The sequence below is a fragment of the Microcaecilia unicolor genome, chromosome 14 (genome assembly GCF_901765095.1).
Source record: "Microcaecilia unicolor chromosome 14, aMicUni1.1, whole genome shotgun sequence".
Taxonomy (NCBI): domain Eukaryota; kingdom Metazoa; phylum Chordata; class Amphibia; order Gymnophiona; family Siphonopidae; genus Microcaecilia; species Microcaecilia unicolor.
This window is the reverse complement of record NC_044044.1, coordinates 49,997,838-50,019,266: the sequence shown is the minus strand read 5'-3', so window position 1 is coordinate 50,019,266 and position 21,429 is coordinate 49,997,838. Positions and strand designations below refer to the sequence as shown.

The window sequence follows — 21,429 nt, the reverse complement described above, 5'->3', positions numbered from 1 at the left end:
ATTTTATAGTAAAATCAGAATCCTAAATTTAGGAACTCAGTATTAGCAAATGTTAGAAACATGAAAACATGATGGCAGATAAAGGCCAAATGGCCCATCCAGTCTGCCCATCCTTTGTAACCCCTAACTCTTCCTTTTCCTAAGCGATTCCATATGTTTATCCCATGCCTTTTTAAATTCTGACACAGTCCTCGACTCCACAACCTCCACCAGGAGGCCATTCCACACTTCTACCACCCTTTCTGTGAAATAATACTTTCTTAAGCCTATTCCCTCTTAACTTCATCATATGATCCCTCGTTACAGAGCTCTCCTTCAGCTAAAAAAGGCTCACTTCCTGTACATTAATGCCCTTGAGATATTTAAACGTATCTATGTTCACACAGGCTAATTTAGGAGCCTACCTCACAAAGTCTGACGCCTAAACTCTTTCCAGTCGGTATTCAGCCAGTGGCGGTGAGCATTTTTATGTCCACCTCTGGCTGTATTTCCAGATGTTGGCCGCTAAAACTTATGCCGTTAAGTGCAATATTCAGCCCATAACCACCTATGATAAGAGTCCTGTTGGTGCTTTTATGCGGCCCAATGTAAGCAGTTATCTTATGTAGTTAAAGGCTGAATATCAGCACTGAACCACATATGTAACTCCGCTCCTGGAATGCCCCCAGGCACTAACTGTTTAAGTGCCGCTGAATATTCACGGTTAGCCATGGATAAGAGATTTAAATGACTGGAAGCCTCTCTGGGCCGTTTACATCATTTTGAATATCAGGCAGTTAGAAAATTGGCCTACATATAATCAACATCAGCTTTTGATCAGTCTGCTATATCGCAACAACGCACCCCTATCACCAACCAGATTTCACAATTGCTTATATCCACTTTTATGGTAGAGGGGTTACAGTACGACTAGATTCTGCTGAAGAATAATCTATAGTTAATTCCTAGCTGGAGCCATCAAGGTATTAAACAAAGAACTCTAGTCTCCTTTTGGATTGAAGGCTCTTTCCAGTTGTACCAGATTTCAGCTGTTAGTAGCAGATCACAGATGTGAGATGAGGAGTTTAAAGTTCACATTGAACATGATTTTATTGACTGTTGGCTCTTCTATAGGCGTGACTTTCTTTTAGAGCAGCTGAGAGACTATCTGGGTCACTCCAGATATCTTCCCAAACATTCCTACGGTGAGCTTAGCTAAAACTGCCTTATAAAAACCCCAATAGACATGAACAATGGAGAGAGTAAAAGGCAGAGTATCAGGAGAAGGATTACAAAAGATCTAATTGTAAAAATCAAGACATCCTTCTTGGAGGTCAAACATTGCTGATTCGGACACTTAAGGGACTTCCTTCTCTCTCAGATTTGTCTCGGAAGGATTCCTCCAGCTTCAGCTTTTCGGGATCTCCATATCGAATGGTTTCATGGATGCAGCATGGTGGAGACACCTTGACCACTTGGTCAAATAGGCTGAAGTCAGCCACGTACTTCCCACTTGATGATAATGAGATAACAGGGCTAAACTCATAACCCCACAGGATCTCCTCAGGTAAATAGGAGGTCCGCACTTGGCAGGTGGCACTGGTGGACTCTACCGTTCCACTGAGGATCACCACAAGTTCATAGTCCCCTTCTCCAGACTGTAGTGCCACATCTCGGAGGGGGCTGGCATCATCCACCACATGATAGAAGGTGAGTGGCAGGATCAAGAAAGGGCTGTCAGAGGAGGTGTCAACTTGGAAGTCAACGTTGATCTGATTCAGCCTAACATTTTCACCTTCCTTGGTAAGGTAGGTGCGTAGAAGCTTGCCAATTACCTGGCAACCAATCAGCAGGCTCTTCCGCATGTTGGCAACCCGGATCATCAAACAGAGTTTTCCATCATGTTGGGACACCACTGCATTCTGGCTGAACTTAATGGTCTCTGCCCTCTTCTTTGGCCGGGCTATCTTGGCCAGAAAGGTTCCAGTAATGAAGATCTCCATGATGGTAGTGAGAACCAGTTGGCTAATAAGGAGGATAATGGCAAAGGGACATTCCTCACTGATATAACGAAATCCATAGCCTATAGTGGTCTGAGACTCCAGGGAGAATAGGAAGGCACCAGTCAGTGTGTGCACTTGCATGACACAGGGTGTGTGGTTGGCTGACATATCAAACTCTAGAAGGTCTCCATGCACCAGAGCTACTAGGTACCAGATCACCCCAAAGATAAACCAGGTCCCTGCGAAGGTGGCAGAGAAGAGAAGTAGCTTGTACCGCCACTGCATATCAATGAATGTGGTCCACAGGTCCTTGAGGTAGAGGAAACTCTTGTCCGTGATGTGGTCCATACGCACATTACTCCGCCCATCCTTTGTCATCACCCGCCTCTTGCGCAGGCCTGGGCTAATCAGAGGGCGGCCATCTGTCTGCGTGGTCTGACTGTAATAGACCTTGACTGAAGAAGTCATCTAGAAAGCAATTGTTGAAGAAAGTTAAACACACTATAAAATACAATAGGAGAGTACAAACTCAACACTGTAGTATCACACTCAGAAGAAGGATACACACACACTTCACCAGTGGCATAGCTAGAACTGAATGGGCCTTGGGCAGAAAAAATGGAGATGGGCCCCCTATAACACCATCGCTCCCTAAGTGGGGGGGGGGGGGGGTGTAATATGCCAGCATTTCCCAAAGCTGCATATCTACATTTGTTGTCTGAGTAATGCTTTAGTCCTAGGGTCTCTTTTCTGCTTTTTTCTACTTTTTTTAAAACTCTCTTTATGGTCTCTGTGTCTACAATCCATCTTTCCAGTGTGTCTCCATCCATCCTGTCCCTATCCTCCCCCCCCCCCCCCAATGTTCAGTATCTGTGTCCCTATCCTCTCCCTTGTGTCCAGTATTACCCAACTGTGTCTGTATTCCTATACTTCCCACATGACCATCATCTCTTCCGTGTCCCTACTTCTCTTTACTCTCTTCCCTTCCTCCTGCACCCCCCACCCTACATGGTGTGGCATCTTATTCTGTTGGTTCAGTGTCTCTACCCCTCTCTCTCTTGGTCTCTCTTTCTCACTCTCCCCCCCCCCCCCCCCCCCCCCGCAACTGCTCCCTTTCTTCTCCCTCCTTTTTGGTCCCGATCCCCCCCCCCCCAGTCTAGCATCTTTCCCCTCTCTTTTCTGTCTTCTTTGGTCCAGTACTTATTCTGTCTCTTCCATCTGTTCTGCCCCCTCTCTTCTTTTTCCCCTTTGGTCCAGGCCTCTCTCTTACTCTTTCATCTGCCTCCCCCCCCCCCCACCAGGTCCAGCATTACTCCCCCTCTCTTCCCATTCCCCTATGTGCTCTCTGTCTGTCTTTCTTTCTCTCTCTCTCCCTCTTCCTTTCTCTCCCCCCCCCCATGCTCCCCCAGCATCTCTTCTGCCCTCCCCCCCCCCCAATTTATCTGGTTTCTCCCCGGTGCTATGGCAGGTAACCAGCAGCAACAGAGGCAGCACTGAAAACTAGTTGTCTCCAGTCGGCAGGGCCTTTCTTCTGCCTCGCTGATACAACTTTCTATGGGCAGGACGCAGCAGAGGAAAGGCCTTGCCGGCCAGAGATAGCCAGTTTTCAGTGCTTTTGGTCACCTGCCACACCACTGGTGAGAAGCCAGAGAGATTGCGTGGGGGGGGGGGGGGGGGAATGGAGTGATGCCAGGCCGGTCATGGAGGGAGGGGAAGGAGAAGGAATGAGGAAAGTAGGGATGCATGGACCTGCAGGCAGGAGCAGCTTCAGGCAGCCCTACTATTAGGTGGCCCTGGGCATTTTGCTGGGTTCATTCTATGGTAGCTATGCCCTTCCACTTCATTAACTGCACTACAGGGCAAGAGAAGACAGCTGGGACTTTGAAAGGGAGAAAATAAGGGCTTGCTCAGTAATAGTTTTGGGAACCACAGGCTTGATTAAAAAGAATTTCCAAGCACTGCACAACTATATATTTTACATCTTATGAACTCCAGAGGTACAATGAAACTACTACAGTGCGCAGAAGCGTAAATTTGAGAGTCTGAGATCATAATCCACACACCCTGGTTTAGGAGTGAGGTTCATTCCTGTTATAATATGCACAAAACTAGCCTGTTTGGAGAAATTGCCTCCGAGAGAAAAGCTTCCTGTGAGGGGTGCCTTATTAGTCTGTGGTAGCAAAACCAACACAAAGGCAGGTGGCACCTTTGTGGATTAACTGTTTATTGAGTACTAAGCTTTAGAGGACAAGAGTCGAAGTGAACAGCCACAGTTATTTGCAGAATACATTAATACCATGTCTTTAAACCTACTGTATTCTTATATTCCCCTCAACACTTTAAAGTGGATTACAATTCAAAATATAACCACTCTACTAAACTTGGAGCTCACAATTGTAAAATAAAACAAATTGTAGCAAACATGGCATCAATATCAAACTAGAAAGCACATATTTTCTAAATAGCTGTATTTCTCTGTTGATCACCCCACCCCTCACCTATCCACACCCATCCTGTTAGAATATCAATGATATGCTTTGATGTCCCCATGCATACCTCCTACCCACCCCCATCCTCCCACCCTGTCAGACTGTCATAGTAATGCTTGAATGTTTTCACTTATATACACTGTCAGCTAGCACATTTGCTTATTTCTGATCTGACGAAGAAGGGCAACCTTCGAAAGCTAATCAAGAAATGTATTAAGTTATGTCCAATAAAAAAGGTATCATCTTATTTTCTTTTCCATGTTTTATTTTGTTTGATTTCTATTGATAACCTTAAGAGTGGACTAACACGGCTAACACACTCCTCTTTTTAAAAACGAAAAGCTAAATAACCTGATTGAGATTTTACCAAAGTTGTACCATTAATGACTGGGATTATGGGCCTTTCTATAATATGGAAATATTTTGGTGATGCACAGAACATGGAATGCTGCAGGGAGTAGGGTCCGACCAGTGGGAGGCAAACAGGTTAGTGTATATCAAAGGAGTAGTAATAACCATTGATCTCCACCAGATGTCAACACTAACCCACAAATCTATAATGACTAGTTCTTTTGATAAGTCTACATTGAATAAAAGACTGGAGCAGATGGATGTATTCAGTACAGCTAAAATGTGTGAGCATAATCCCAAGAAACAAACCGAGGAGGTGAGGCGAGGTGAAAGTCATTTCTAATCCAGTCCAAGTTCTGTTCCCCATCTAAAGGGGTTCTTAGCTGTCTGAGTAAGCCAAGCTATGTCCAAATCTGACCTGTACACCCACCTCCAGCGCCCAGTGCATCTCAGTTTGGATCAGGGCAAAGCTCTGCAGTAGAATTTGACTCTATGCCATTTATGAATCAAATACGGATTTAGTACAAGGATCGGGGCTGAATTAAAAAAACACTATATTGAGCCCTAGGCAAACCAGGGAAGCCAAGGTTTAAATCACCTTTCTCCCATTAACATTCATCGTGGACTCAGACAAGTCATTTTCACCCTCCCATGTTTCAACTACAAACTTAAACCTTAACAAACCTTAAATAATGCAATCTCCATTATTCTAGCTCTGCATTTAACTCAAGTTAAAGCATATCACTGTGCTTTAAAGCCTTTCACTAGATGAGGTCCTTAGATTGCAAGTCCTCTGGGTATGGACCTACCAACTGTAGGTTTACTGGGACAGTCAACATAGATTTATCCAAGGGAATCCTCCCTCTCTCTCTCTCTCTCTCTCTCTCTATCTATCTATCTATACTCATATCACCCCTCTTCTCAGGTCACTTCACTGGCTTCCAATCAGATACCGCATACAGTTCAAGCTTCTCCTTTTTACCTACAAATGCACTCAGTCTGCAGCCCCTCATTACCTCTCTACCCTCATTTCCCCTTACGTTCCCGCCCGTAACCTCCACTCACAGGACAAATCCCTCCTCTCAGTACCCTTCTCCACCACCGCCAACTCCAGGCTCCGCTCATTCTGCCTCGCCTCACCCTATTCTTGGAATAAACTTCCTGAGCCCTTACGCCAAGCCCCCTTCCTACCCATCTTCAAATCCTTGCTCAAAGCCCACCTCTTCAATGTTGCTTTCGGCACCTAACCTTTATACCTTTTAGGAAATCTAGACTGCCCCTATTTGACTGACTGTACATTTGTCCTTTAGATTGTAAGCTCCTTTGAGCAGGGACTGTCCTTCTATGTTAAATTGTACAGCGCTGCGTAACCCTAGTAGCGCTTTAGAAATGTCAAGTAGTAGTAGTATATATTTGAAGGTGTGAATAAACATGTGGATAAAGGCAAACCAGTTAATGTAGGTATCTAAAGTTTCAGAAAACTTTTGACAAAGTTCTTCATGAAAGACTCCTGGGAAAATTAAAAGGCCATGGGATAGGAGACAATGTTCTGTTGCGGAGCGGGAACTGGTTAAATGTTAGAAAACAGAGTGTAAGGTTAAATGGTCATTTCTCTCAAAAGAGGAGAGTGAACAGTGAAGTGCCACAGGGATCCTGTACTGGGACAGATGATATTTAAAATATTTATAAATGATCTGGAAATGAGAACGACAAGTGAGGTGATCAAATTTGCAGATGAGACAAAATTATTCAAAGCTGTTAAATCACATGTGGATTGTGGGAAATTGCAGGAGGACCTTAGGAAACTGGAAGACTGGGCATCCAAATTGCAGATGAAATGTAATGTGGATAAATGCAAAATGATGCACATTGGGAAGAATAATCCAAATCATAGCTAGTCGACACTAGGTTCCACTTTAGGATCACTACCCAAGAAAATGATCTAGGTTCTATCATGGACAGTATGTTGAAATGTTCTGCTTCAGTGTGTGGTGGCAGCCAAAAAAGCAAACAGAATTAGAAAAGGAATAGAGAATAAAACAAAAATATCATATTGCCTCTGTATCACTCCATGATGTGATCTCACCTTGAACATTATGTGCAATTCTGGTTGCTGCATCTCAAAAAAGATATAGTGGAATTTGAAAAGGTGCAGAGAAGGGTGACGAAAATGATAAAGTGAATGGGACGACTTCCCTATGAGGAAAGGCTAAAGCGGCTGGGGCTCTTCAGCTTGGAGAAAAGACGGCTGAAGGGAGATATGATAGCGGTCTTTAAAATAATGAGTGGAGTGGAACGGGCAGACGTGAAGCGCCTGTTTACACTTTCCAAAAATACTAGGACTAGGGGGCATGCAATGAAGCTACAAAGTAGCAAATTTAAAACGAATCGGAGAAGTTTTCTTCACTCAACGTGTAATTCAACTCTGGAATTCATTGCCAGAAATGTGGTAAAGTGGTTAGCTTAGCAGAATTTTAAAAAGGTTTGGGCGGCTTCCTAAAGGAAAAGTCCATAGACCATTATTAAATTGGACTTGGGGAAAATATTTCTGGGATAAGCAGTATAAAATGTTTTGTACTTTTTTGGGACTCTTGCCAGGTATTTGCGACCTGGATTGGCCACTGTTGGAAACAGGATGCTGGGCTTGATGGACCTTTGGTCTGTTCCAGTATGGCTATACTTATTTTATTTATTTATTTATTTGTAGCATTTGTATCCCACATTTTCCCACCAATTTGCAGGCTCAATGTGGCTTACATTTGCCGTAATGGCGGTTGCCATTTCCGGGTAACAGAATTACAAACGTTATTGCGTTAAGGTGCTTACATACATGGTAACATACATGGAACATTGCATATATGGAACAGATCATGGTATATATATATATATATATATATATATATATATATATATATATATATATATATATATATATATATATATATACACACACCATGTGCATACATATATGGTAAAGAAGAATAAATTATGGTATTACATGAAGGTTCCTGAGAAAAATTGGGTTGTAACATACATTAGGACATCCCTATTCAGCATAAGGTTGAAGTGGTAGTGCTTGATCATAAATATCAAAGAGGTTAATCAATCATGTGGTATAAGATCGGTTATGTATAGATCGTGTTGCGTTATTATTTAGTATTTAAGATGGATGTTTATGGTATGCCTTCTTGAAAAGATCTGTTTTCAGTAGCCTTCGGAAGATGGTTAGGTCTTGCGTTGTTTTTATGGCCTTCGGTAGTGCGTTCCATAGCTGCGTGCAGGTGTATGAGAAACTGGTCGCGTATGTGGATTTATATTTTAGCCCTTTACAGTTAGGATAATGGAGATTGAGGAATGTGCGTGATGATCTTTTTGCATTTTTAATAGGCAAGTCTATAAGGTCTGACATATAGTTCGGGGCTTTCCTGTGAACGATTTTGTGGAAGAGGGTGCAAACTTTGAACGCAATTCGTTCTCTTAGTGGGAGCCAGTGTAGTTTTTCTCTTAGGGGTTTGGCGCTTTCGTATTTCACTTTCCCAAATATGAGTCTGGCTGCTGTGTTTTGAGTGGTTTGAAGCTTCTTAATGATTTGTTCTTTGCATCCGGCATAGATGGCACTGCACCATAGATGACTTAGCACCATTGATTGAACTAGGTTGCAGAATACTTCCCTTGGGAAGAAAGGTTTGATTCTTTTAAGTTTCCACATTGCAGAGAACATTTTCTTTGCTGTATTTTTCGCATGGTCCTCGAGTGTGAGATTCCGGTCAATTGTGACTCCCAGAATTTTCAGGCTGTCTGAGACCGGAAGGGTGTAGGTATTTGTGACCTGGACTGGCCACTGTTGGAAACAGGATGCTGGGCTTGATGGACCTTTGGTCTGTCCCAGTATGGCTATACTTAAGTACTTATGTAAAGCCTGTCCACTGCTAGGGATGTCCACATTAGGGATTTTGGACAACTGTATTGCCAGTTTAAACGTTCTACCAGCCAGGGCCTGTGCTAGGGTTTCTGGCACCCCCCTGTGGCTTATTATTCGGTGCCCCCTACCCATCCAGCATCTCCTCTCTCTCTCTTCTCGCCTCCCAACCAACACCCCTACTCCCTGTCTAACACCTTCCCTCTCCCGTCCCCTCCCAGGGGCAGCAGAATGCATTTTTGATTGGGGATCCAAGCTCTGCCCCCAGTTTCACCTTCAGTTCCCAAGTTCCCACACTAGTTTACATTTATTCAATTTTTTGTAAATCACATACACCTTAATTCTATAACAGAGTGCTACAGTTAGGCACCATTTGTTCACATATGTTATAAAATACTAACATTTACACGCATATAATGAGCATGTATGTATGTAAGTACTAAAGCACTATTCTATAATTTACACACACACCTACATTTCAAACGCGTGAAACCATTCTTCCCATGGGAAACATTTCGCAACCTGATACAATCAATGGTTCTAAGCCATGATAGACTACTGCAATGGAATTTACGCGGGATGCAAAAACAACTCATAAAGAAACTTCAGACCACTGAAAACATGGCAGCCAGGCTTATATTTGGAAAAACACGTTTCAAAAGCGCAAAACCCCTCCGAGAAAAATTGCACTGGCTCCCAATCAAAGAATGTATTGCTTTCAAAATCTGCACCCTGCTTCATAAAATTATCTACGGCGAGGCCCTGGGATACATGACAGACCTCATCGACCTACCAATCAGAAATACAACCAGATCAACATGAACATATCTAAACCTCCACTACCCAAGCTGCAAAGGACTCAAATACAAATCAACTCATGCATCCAGCTTTTCCTACATAAGCACACAACTATAGAATGCATTACCAAAAGTCGTGAAAACAACGTACAACCACCTAAACTTCCGGAAATCACTAAAAACTATCTGTTCAAAAAGGCATAACCCTACCGATCCAACTTAAATGCCTGAACCCTGCAACACTACGAAACCGAGGCATGTAATGGACATAACGTAACTCTTCCTCTATACGATTCCCTAATATGTCTGTTCCACATGAACCTCATTCTACCACAACATCTCTGTGTAACTGTTTATACCTGAATTGGCGAATGCCTTTACGGTACTATGTAAGCCACATTGAGCCTGCAAATGTGGATACAAATGTAACAAATAAGTAAATAAATTTAGCTGCATCAATGCCAACTTAGGCTAGTATTCTCTAGAGGGATCTTGGTACACACATGCCGTTATAGAATTGATGCTTAGCATGCAGCATTAGTACACCCAAATTGTGGTGCCCAGTCATAGAATTGACCCCCATAGAATGTAATTATTCATTTACATGGAGCGTTCCCATATCAACCAATAAAACTTGCAGGAACAGACACAGAACAGAAGTACAATTTCAAAAACATTCTGTTCAAACTCTGGTGTCACATGAATGAGAGAAACAAATTCCTCCACTACCAGACACTGAGAATTAACATAAAACCTTGCAAATAGACACTCAAGCTGCACTAACCCTACCTATGAAAGTCAGCAGTGCAAATATTCTAGAACACCAGAATACCTCCAGTTGGAAAAAGAACACCTGAACACAGAATCTACATGTTAAGATAATCCTTCTCTGTGATTACAAAAGGAAAGCACACACCATAACCTTTAAAAAAAAAAAAAGAAAAGAAAGAGAGAGCAAGAGAGAGACTATAGATTAGAAACTAATACCTAGACATAAATGAAACTGAAAACCCAGAAACCAGATTATGAGCAGTAGAAAACTGAGAAAAGAGAAACAGATGCATTTCCTTTTGCACAAAATAAATTAAAAGAAATCCACATTTTCAAAGCTGACATCTCATTTCTCTAAATAGTGAGAATCAAATTTTTTTCTATCTTTGTTGTCTGACCATTTTGTTTTTCCACATGGTCTGTCCTTACTACATCCTCTTGTTGGTGTTCTCCCAAGTCCTTTTTTCAGGATTTAATTTCCATTTTCTGCTTTTCACTGTCCATCTTCTTTTCTAATCTTATATCTACCTCATTTTTTTCTCCATTTCTCTCATCTGCTTTTTTTTTAAATCTACAGGTAGCTAAATTGTTTTCCTCCTCCCCCATCTTAAGTTTTGTCATTCCCCTTTTTACCAGCTTTTTACTTCTTACACTTAACTCCCTAATACTGCCATTCCTATCTGTGTCTTATTCTTCCCTGTCACTATTTCCAGTATTTCACCCACTTTCAAGTTCCCCTTTTCAATTTTCTGTATTCATTGCCCCCCTAGCTTATCTTCTCTACCTCTCACCCCTTACCAACCTCTAGCTCTTCCCTGTCAACTCATCCCCTCTTCAGCTTCAGTCCCGTTATGTCTTATCCCCAGGGCTTTTTTGTGGGGGTACTTGGGGGTACTGAGTACCGGTACCTTTTCCATTGTCTGCTAAAATTGACCCATGGACCCCAAGTTTTAATGAAAGAGCTCAGGCTCTACACACCAATTCTGCCTTGTTATATGTTCTGTAACTGGTTGCAGGGGGCCTGGCTATTGTGGGGTGGATCCCTCAGTGATCACCCCACCCCTGAAGGGTGGCCTAGCATTTGAGTACCGGCACCTTTTTTGCTAGAAAAGATGCACTGCTTATCCCAGTGGTTCGCAAACCTGGTCCTAGAGACACCCCAGCCAGTCAGGTTTTTAAGATATCCACAATGAATATTCATGAGAGAGAGTTGCATGCAGTGGAGGCAGTGCATGCAAACCTCTCTCATAAATATTCATTGTGGATATCTTAAAAACCTGACTGGCTGGGGTGTCTCTAGGACCAGGTTTAGGAACCAGAGTCTTATCCCATTATTCAGGCTCCCATTTCCCCTTAAACTTTCTTTATTTCCACCCTTTCTCACTTCCTTTGTCCTTCACCCTCTTCACAACTTTCCGTCCTTTTTTGTCCCTGCCTCTTCTCCCATACTTCTTTCTCCATCCAACTACCTCCTTCTCTATCTTTCCTCTACCTTAATCCCTACTACCGATCCCTCTGCCCCTCCATCTTCACCTTTTCCTACATATACCCTTGCTTCTTCACATCCCCCACACAGTATCTGCCCTTCTCTTCCATCTTCCAGTCTCTGCATCAGTTCCCAACCTCCTTCTGCCCCTTGTCAGGGCTGACCACTTCTCCCACCCCATCCCCAACCCAATTCTGATAGCTCTGATCTCTCCTTCTGTCTTCCCCAGCATTAGACCACTTCAGTCACTCCTTCTCCCACCTCATCCCCAGCTACCTTCTCCTAGCACCTAAATCATGGCCATTGCCAAATCTCAGCCCCATTATCCCACCGGCCCCTAGTTCCAGCCCAGCCTACTTCTCCCACCTGCCCCTTTTCAGCCCCCAGTTTCAGCCCCATTATCCCACCTGCCCCTAGTTCCAGCCCCAGCTCACTTCTCCCACCTGCCCCCCTTTTTCAGCCCCCAGTTCCAGCCCCATTATTCCATCAGTCCCCAGTATCAGCCCCCAGTCTGCAGTTTCAGCCCCTGCCCCCTTTTCAGCCTCCAGACCTAGCTCCTGTCCCCATTTCAGCCCCCAGTTTGTCCCCTTCATCTACCTGCTACCAGTAAGTGAGCTCCTGTAACTAGAACTGCACGTTGGCAATCCTGCCCTGACTCCGATTCTTTCACATTTGTCAGGAATTCACCATTCTCATGCTGCAGACTCAACAGATCTGTGGGCTCCCTCTTGTCTTTGAGTCCACTTTACTGAGGGCTAGCACTGCAGTATCCAAGGGCCCCCGGATTCTATAAAGGTCATCCAAAGTTGGGCATGGATCCCAGATCCGTGCAGAAGCTAATTAATTAATTAATGAGCCTTTAACAATCAATATTTGGTATTAATTGACACTCATTTTATTTTACGCACGGATTTATGCCCTAATTTATAAAATGTATGCCTGGTCAAATACGTGTGTGTAATTTAAGCACAGCCACTTATACCATTTATACAATGCATGTATAAATGATAGTATTCTACAATTTATGCACATAACTGTGTGCCCCGCCCACTCTCTGCCCAGGCTCCGCCCACGTGTATGCTCACCTGCAAACCAGTGCCATGCATTTAGGTGGCTATTGACACTTCTGTGCAAATCTGCACACATAAGCACGTGTATCTGTGTATCGGCATTCTGATAATTTATGAGCATTATTGCCACTGAAATGTTGATAACCCCCTTATAGAATTACCTCCTTATTGGGTGATCTCCAAACACGTAAAAATAAACAAACGTAAAGCTATGAAAGCAATGAACACAGAGTCCATAAAACCAAAGTAGTGATGGTAATAAGAGTCAAACGTGTTATCAGTATTTGCAGTCTTTGATCAAGTGGAGGAGTAGCCTGATGTTAGTGGATTGAGAACCAGGGGAACTGGGTGAAAATCCCACAGCAGCTCCTCATGACCTTGGGCAAGTCACTTAACTCTCTATTATCCCAGGTACAAAACATAGATTGTGAGCCCACTAGGAACAGGGAAAGTACTTGTATATAATATGTAAACTGCTTTGGTTGTACCACAGAAAGGTGGAATATCAAATCCATGACCCTTTACCCTTCTATCTCCTCTGAGGCCTGCTCTCTTCTCTATTCTGCATCTTCTGAGCCCCTTCACTGGTGAACGGGTTTTGAGCTCTCTCATGCTCAGAATTTTTAGCAACCCCAGTCTCCTCATTCTAGATACTCTTAGATATAATCTGCGTTTAGGACATATGATATTCCCTGGTCTCCAGTCTCTCAACCCTCTCACGCTCCCCACAGACTGTGTAGTCCCTCAGTGCTTAGAAAAGTCCTTTCTCTCCTCTCTAGGACTTCATTCTTCTCACTCCTTACAATTTCACCTCCTGTTTAGGCAAGCAGAATGCACCTAGGACTTGGGTCCCACTTCCTATCACACAGGCTTCCAGCATGTACTCACACTACCTCTGGGTTCCAACTCAGATGTGGAACTGGCTGCAGCTTTTCTCTCCTTACTTCTTCTTGAGACAGGACAAGTTCTCCCTAATGCTTCCTCCTTTCTTCTCCTTAAGGCACCCAGGTTCAGCTGATTTTTAGACTTCAGCTCTTCTCCACTCTCTTTCTGGAAACACACCCCACTCCTGGCCATTCCCTTCTCACTGCTCCTCCTTTGGCTCTTGGGTAGAGAACCAAGGTCTTGATGAGCCCCAGGGTGCATTTTCCTCCTTACTGGACTCCCACAAGGGAGAGAAGACAATAAAGGGGAAATTCTGTAACAGGGTGCCCACATTCATCTGCCCCTTGAGCACAGAAGTGTACAGAGCACTGTCCCTTTTATGACAAGTGTACACTTAGATGCGTAAATGGCAGCAAGTCCCTAAGAACCATTCTATAAGGGCAAGCATAAGTGGCATTGTGCATAAATGCAAGGGAGAGTTCATATGGGTGGAGCATGGGTGTGACATGGGCAGCAGGGCCGCCGAGAGACTAGGCCGGGCCCGGAGCAGTCCCCGGTCTCACCTGCCTGCCTCCACGGCTCTGGGCCCCCTGCATTCAAAGCGGCAGTCGCAGATCGCCTCTCTTCTGGCCTTCCCTCTCTGTGTCCCACCCTCGTCTGATGTAACTTCCGGTTTCTGCGAGAGCGGGACACAGGGAGGCGGGAGCCAAGGAGGCAGGCAGGTGAGACCGGGGACTGCAGTGCCGGTGGCCTGACCCTGGCGCTGGGCCCCCCTTGGAGGCCCGGGCCTGGGGAATTTTGTCCCCCCTGCTCCCCCTCTCAGCGGCCCTGATGGGCAGAGATGACATGTATATATGCAACTTACAGAATACTATACATTTTGCATGCCCTTGCCACCACTGGCATCTCCCAGTTACACCAGGCTCCTATTTTCTTTATTTATTTATTTTCTAAATTTCTAACCTATAAACCTAGGCAAGTTACAAGCACTGTTCCTCTAAGCTGAGCAGGAATCCTCCAACTGCATTGCTGCCAATGGGGGGGGGGGGGGGGGGGCGCTGCTACAATATTGTGTTTTCAATCACTAGGGACAGATAAGTTCCATGGAGTCCTGCAGAGCTTGCCTGTCCCTTATTATTGAAAATGTGATAGTGAAACAGTGCCCTCCACTGGCAGGACATGGGAACCAACTTTTCAAAATTATTGGGGGTGCTAAGCCCAGTGAAAATAACCCCTCTCTGGACATATACAAGGAATTTTCTCAATATTGGGGTGCTCAAGTACCCACAGAGCTGGCTCCTGGATTCCCGCCCAGCTTAGAGGGAACAGTGGTTACAAGCATAAGACACCCATAATATAATCAACATTACATAATTCACGTCATCACTAACATAAAACTATCTATTGCATTATTGCGGAGGAGTGGCCTAGTGGTTAGGGTGGTGGACTTTGGTCCTGGGGAACTGAGTTCAATTCCCACTTCAGGCACAGGCAGCTCCTTGTGACTCTGGGCAAGTCACTTAACCCTCTATTGCCCCATGTAAGTGTCTTGTCTGAAGAGAAGGTGAGCCCTTAGGTCCCGCAAGGCTCCGAAGGACCTCAGAGGACAGCCATGTAACCCCAAGTCTTCACCTGCGGCGACCGCCGTTCACCGAGGGTTGAGCCCCCAGCTGCAGGCGGTCAACGGGACTTCCGGAACCGCGGGGTTGACGAACTGACCCAATACTGGAACCAGGAGCCAGGAGGGCAGGAGGAACACCGGCGACAGGTCAGGGCAGGCAGCTCACAGCGTAGTCGAAACAGGCAATAGGTCAGGGCAGGCAGCTCACAGCGTAGTCGAAACAGGCAATAGGTCAGGGCAGGCAGCTAGCAAAGAAGTCCAAAAACAAAGCAAAGGTCAAGACCAGGAGAGCAAGGAAAACAAACTGAGAACTGGAACACATGGAGACTAGCCTCGGGAAACAGAACCTGAAGCAATGTTCTATCTCAGGCCTGCTCCTTAAATACTGTCCGCAATCAACCACCCAGTCCCAGCTGACATGGCTGGCCAATCAGAACCTGGTAACTGACAGAATCCTTCTGATTGGCTGTGTCCGAGCTCCCAGGCGGGACTACAGCGCCGGCCTTCCAATCTAACTCCTCTGAGGCGAAGCTTCGGGTACCCGCGCCCGAAAGTGAAGGAGACGCCGGCCATCGCATCTCGGCGCCATTCTCCCTACTGGCGCGAGTACGGCCTTCATAGCCAGCGATCGAGAGCCCGGCAGCCACGATCGCCGGCCCACGGCCTCGGCCCCGGGCTGGGCGGCTATCGCCGTGGCCTCAAGAAGGCCGGCCCTCGCCGCAGTGGACACCGGCTCCCGCTTCCAGCGGAGGAGCAGCCGGAGGGAGTGACGGATGTGACAGTAAGCTGCATTGAGCCTGCCATCAGTGGGAAAGCGCGGGGTACAAATGTAACAAAAAAAAAAAATTGCTTCACTGTTCCTCCAAGATATTCAAACAAACATACTCTTACACTACTAAACATCACAGAAGCATCAACCATTTACCATACTGCTACACTTACCTATCTTCAAGTATAAAGTTATCGCCAGAATTCGCCCTTTCCTTTCTGAACACACTATCAGAACCCTCATCCACACTCTCGTCACCTCTTGCTTAGACTACTGCAACTTGCTTCTCACAGGTCTTCCACTCAGCCATCTCTCTCCTCTTCAATCTGTTCAAAACTCTGCCGCATGACTAATATTTCGCCAAAGTCGTTATGCCCATATCACCCCTCTCCTGAAATCACTTCACTGGCTCCCTATCCGTTTCCGTATACAATTCAAGCTCCTCTTGTTGACCTATAAGTGCATTCACTCTGCAGCCCCTCACTACCTCTCCACCCTCATCTCTCCCTACACGCCTTCCCTAGAACACCGTTCACTAGGCAAATCTCTCCTAATTGCACCCTTCTCCTCCATCGCTAACTCCAGACTCTGCTCCTTCTATCTCGCCGCACCTTATGCCTGGAATAGGCTTCCTGAGCCATTACGTCTAGCTCCATCCCTGGCTGCCTTCCAATCCGGGCTAAAGGCCTACCTGTTAGATGCTGCTTTCGACTCCTGACTTGTAACTTTTATCTTATCCTTATGTGTCCTTCTGCCCTTCCCTTATCCTTTTTGGTCCTGTCTGTTTGTCTTGATTTAGATTGTAAGCTCTTTTGAGCAGGGACTGTCTTTCTTCTTCATGTTCAATTGTAAAGCGCTGCGTACGACTGGTAGCGCTATAAAAGTGATTTATAGTAGTAGTAGTAGTATGACTGAACAGAGTCTTATACTGATCAGACATTTTAAAATGCCTGAAGAAGTAAATGCATTTTTAACAACATCTTAAACTGCGCTATATTCTTACATAGATGCAGAAACCCTGACAAAGCATTGTGCAGTAATGGACCAGCCATGCAAAATGCACCTGATCTAGTATCTGCATAATGCACCCTTTCTAAAGATAATCACATTGCTGTCTGTGATCTCAATTTCCTCCTTGGCAAATAGACAAATCGATTTTTCATTCATTCAAAAAGTACAAAGACCGAGGGAAACGCAATGAAATGCTTTTAAAACAAATAGGAAGAAATATTTTTTCACTCAACGAATAGTTAAGCTCTGGAACTTGTTGCTGCAGGATGTGGTAACAATGGTTAGCATATCTGGGTTTAAAAAAGGTTTGGACAAGTTCCTGGAGGAAAAGCCCACAGTCTGTTATTAAGATGGACATGGGGGAAGCCACTACCTGCCCAGGGGTTGCTACTATTTGGGTTTCTGCCAGGTGATTGTGATCTGGATTGGCCACTGTTGGAAGCAGGATACTGGGCTAGATGGACCATTGGTCTGACCCAGTATGATTATTCTTATGTAAACTGCAGACAGAATACCAGGGTGCAGTAGCATATAAGTTTTGATGGATCAAGGATAATATCTTAAACTGTATTTCACCAGCAGACAATGTAACTGTTTCAAAATAGGTGTAATGTGAACATATCCATGGATCCCACTAATCAACCTCACCGCTGCATTTTGAATGAGCTGTAAAGTTTTACTTCTGGTGTTTGAAACGCCCAAATACAATGCATACCGGGTTACACCAGTATTCTGTAATGGAATCAGGGTGTCCAGATGCCATAACAGAATAGGGTCTCACTTTGCAGCATCAGGGTACCTAAAAGGATCTGCCCCTAAGCCTCTCTTTACATTCCTGTTTTATTTTGTCCCTCCAAATCTTGATCTGCTGCTATAGGGCTTTTGTCTCAGAATAACCCACCCTTTCATTTGTCGGACTGGCATTACTCAGCACATTGTGGTTTCCTGCTACACAAGCAAAACATTTTACAGTACACAGAGTAATATTAGTGCAGGCCAATAACTTGTGGAGCCAGTAAGTGCCTGAGTTACACAAGTATTCTATAGGAAGGTATATATATCATTTCCCTGTGAAAATTACACCATAGAAAGTACTCGCACCTGTTTACTTTGTTATTTAGCACTTACAAAGCTTTCTTGAAGATTTACACATATACAGTCCTTTGGAAAATTAAAAACTATGGGGCTTTTTTTTTAATACAGCTGCATTAAGCAGTTAGCACAGGTTTTACCACATGGTAAATGCAGGTAGGGGCAGGGAACCAGGTGTGGCATGGTTGGGTTGGAGGCATGGTTGGCAGTGACAGCTGGTGCAGAACTTGGTACAGTAGTGTAGCTGTGGATGGGCATGGGTCAGACACACCCACTCTGTCTGACCACCCAACATACTTCTGTGGTGGCTGCCTCATTCAACTCTCTCCCTCTCTTCTGCCCCCGGATCTGCCCATGGCTCAGCAACTCCCCCCCTTTCCCAATCTATCTCAGCATGTTCGCGTGGGCACCAGCAGTAGCAGCAGCGACGCATCTGATGAGGCTGGTGGATGGAAGGGAGGATCAGATTGGACTGGAGGGTGCATGGGGTGGGGGAGAGTGATAGGAGGATCAGGATGCCGGGAATGGGTGGCAATTCCCCAGGTAGCTGTCAAGTTGACAGTCCCAGTTCATATTACATGTGTGGGCCGATAGCGTGGAGATCCGAGCTATCAGTCTAGGCATGTAATGTGGCGCCTGGGTGTTGTCTGTCCCCTGCATTTACCACACAGTCACTGTGTTACACATACAAATGTATTGGATACATTTTAGTTTGATTTTGTGCACACTAAAGTTTTTGCATGTGTTAGCAAACTAAAAACACATTAATAATTGCAGACAAAGTCCCCACAAAAAGTGAGGAAAATAGAATCCTATATATAGTGCACTGCAGAACACAATTTTGGCTGGTTGAGTCAAGGATTTGGCAGCAGAAGGAGGCCTCAGGTGATTTTCTGATCCTTCAAAGTGTTTTGTGGATTCTGGAGAAATTCCTAGGAGTTGAGTTCTGGAGGGCACAGGTCCCTAACCTAAGAGGACAGGTGTCCAAGACTGAAACCCATATACACTCTCAAAGAAATAAAGATTTTTGGGTAGAGCCTCAGAAAAAGTCCTTGGGAATTTCAGAGTGGTTAGAAGTCCTGCTTTTGAAATATAGAGAAGACTGGGGTTCAAGGGCATTTCCGATCTTTGCCTTAGTGGTACTGGTAGTTCGTGCTGCCTTTAATGATTCAGGAAGCTTTTGATTTGTTCTGGAAGTATAATAGAATAGAACTGTGCCTTCTGTCTGCTTCCATGACTAATTCCTATCCTGAAGAAACCTCTGGCACCAAGTCCTGACAGGGACAACTCTCCAAGAGTTCCGAGTTTCTTTTAGTGTCAAGCTTGGATCCAGCTCAAATCCCTTTGTACTCCAGTCACCTTGGTTGAATTATGTTCATCAGGAAGAGGAAGGAGATTTATCCTCACAACAGAACAAGTGGGGACCTTGACATTCACTGCATTGCAATAGCAGCTAAAGGCTTTCAGAAAAAAGAATCTCATTACCCTTTCTTGTTTCTGAGGCTGGACCAGGACGTGTCATGCCCAACCTGGTGAGGTGGCGTGATGTAGGGCAGTGGCTTATGATTAATGTTCTAATGCAGATTTACTGTGTTAAGTCTTGAGAACAGAGGTATCTATGAATCCAAAACCAAGGAATCTCCCATAAAGACAATACGGCCCAGATAGAGCCACTTTCTCCTTGTACGGCAGTGTAATCCTGATGTGAGAAGAGAATCCCTTCCAAGCTGCAGAGCTACAATGACCTAAGACCCATATGTAGCAAGACAAACCCCGAAAGAAGAATAACCCTCCACTGATCAAACAATCAAAGAAAAAAGTGGGAACAGCCAATGAAGTGGATCAAGAATGCCACAGGAGTCGCACAATATGGAAGACTAGTAAAAAAAAGGCCCGTTTCCGAAACCAATGAAACGGGCGCTAGCATGTGGCTTTTTTTGTGTGTGTGTGTATGTGTCACAGAGTTATTTTGTGAGTGTGTGAGGGTGGGGTGTGTGTGCAGGTTGTTGATGTGTGTCTTTTTTTTTGTTTTGTTTTTTGCTTGGGGGGTTGGGGGATGTGCTGTGCTGGCAAAGTGGGATGGATTGGTGTGTGGCTTTTTCTTCCCCCCCCCCCCCCCCCCCCCGGTCTATTTTTGCACATACCCACAGCAGGAATATTCTTCTCTCGTTCAAGCGGTGGTTCTGTGCTCTCCATGCTGCACAGATAATGAGCCGTTCTGCTGGTGAATGCTCCTCCCTTATTGCCACGTAGTTTCCTCAGATAGGTCCGTCTTACGTCGCCTAGCGTTGCCTGGGAACGGTTTTGTGATGGTCCTTTGTGTTTCAGAACATTGAGGGTGTTTTTTCTGATTGGTCCGTCATGCGAGGGCGGGGCAGAGAGAAATGGTCAGTGTTGTGGGTTCACCACCATGAACTGACGAACCCTTCAGGGAGTGACTGAGTGACTTCAGAACGTTGTCTTCAGAATGTTGAGGGTGAGTTTTATTATAGTAGATAAGTTTATTGATAAACCAACGACCTGACACAGCTGTGTTTCAGCATGTGCCTGCATCAGGGGTCCTGTATTTATTCAACAGAACACTACAAATAGGCATAGGAGTCGTCTCGTAACAATTTTCTTCTGCTGATCTTAAAAGACAAATGAAGTATGCACTGGAAGATCTCAACCACACTTACAGAAAAACGTAGATTAAAGACATTGGTTAGATACAAAATAACCCACATGGTTGAGATTTTTTAATACATACTTAATCTGCAATGGAAGAAAATTATTTTGAGAGGATTCCTCTGCATATTTGTAATGTTCTGTTGAATACATATGGACCCCAGATGCAGTAACATGCCAAAATACAACTGCATCCAGTCATTGGTTTTTCAGTAAAGCTCACTTCCCATATTGTGCGACTCCTGCATTCTTGATCCACATCAATAGGCCATTTCTGCTTTATTCTTTGGTTGTAAGATATGTAACACATCCTTCCACCTGAAGACATGCCATGTTCCTGCCATAGGACACCTAACTAAGGAAGTCATAGCTTTAGGATTACAACTGGTCCCCCCTCCCCCCCCCACACCTTTCAGAAAAGTCAGTCTGTGGGTCTAGATAGCAAAAACCAGATCCATACTAGCCTTTCTCAAAACTACCAGGTCTGTTGGTAACCCTAGCTGTTGGGACCACAGGAAA

At 44.7% G+C, this 21,429-nt stretch overlaps 1 protein-coding gene across 1 annotated transcript in view; it reads right to left on the bottom strand.

The window, feature by feature from the left end:
• Window positions 1-722: 722 nt before the first annotated feature.
• The window catches only part of KCNJ10 (potassium inwardly rectifying channel subfamily J member 10), a 79,438-nt gene continuing 58,731 nt past the window's right edge, over window positions 723-21,429 (bottom strand). Inside the window, exon 2 of the mRNA XM_030187109.1 lies at window positions 723-2,450. Coding sequence (XP_030042969.1) covers window positions 1,314-2,450 — 1,137 coding nt within the window. The 3' untranslated portion in view covers window positions 723-1,313. The remainder of the gene's footprint in view (window positions 2,451-21,429) is intronic.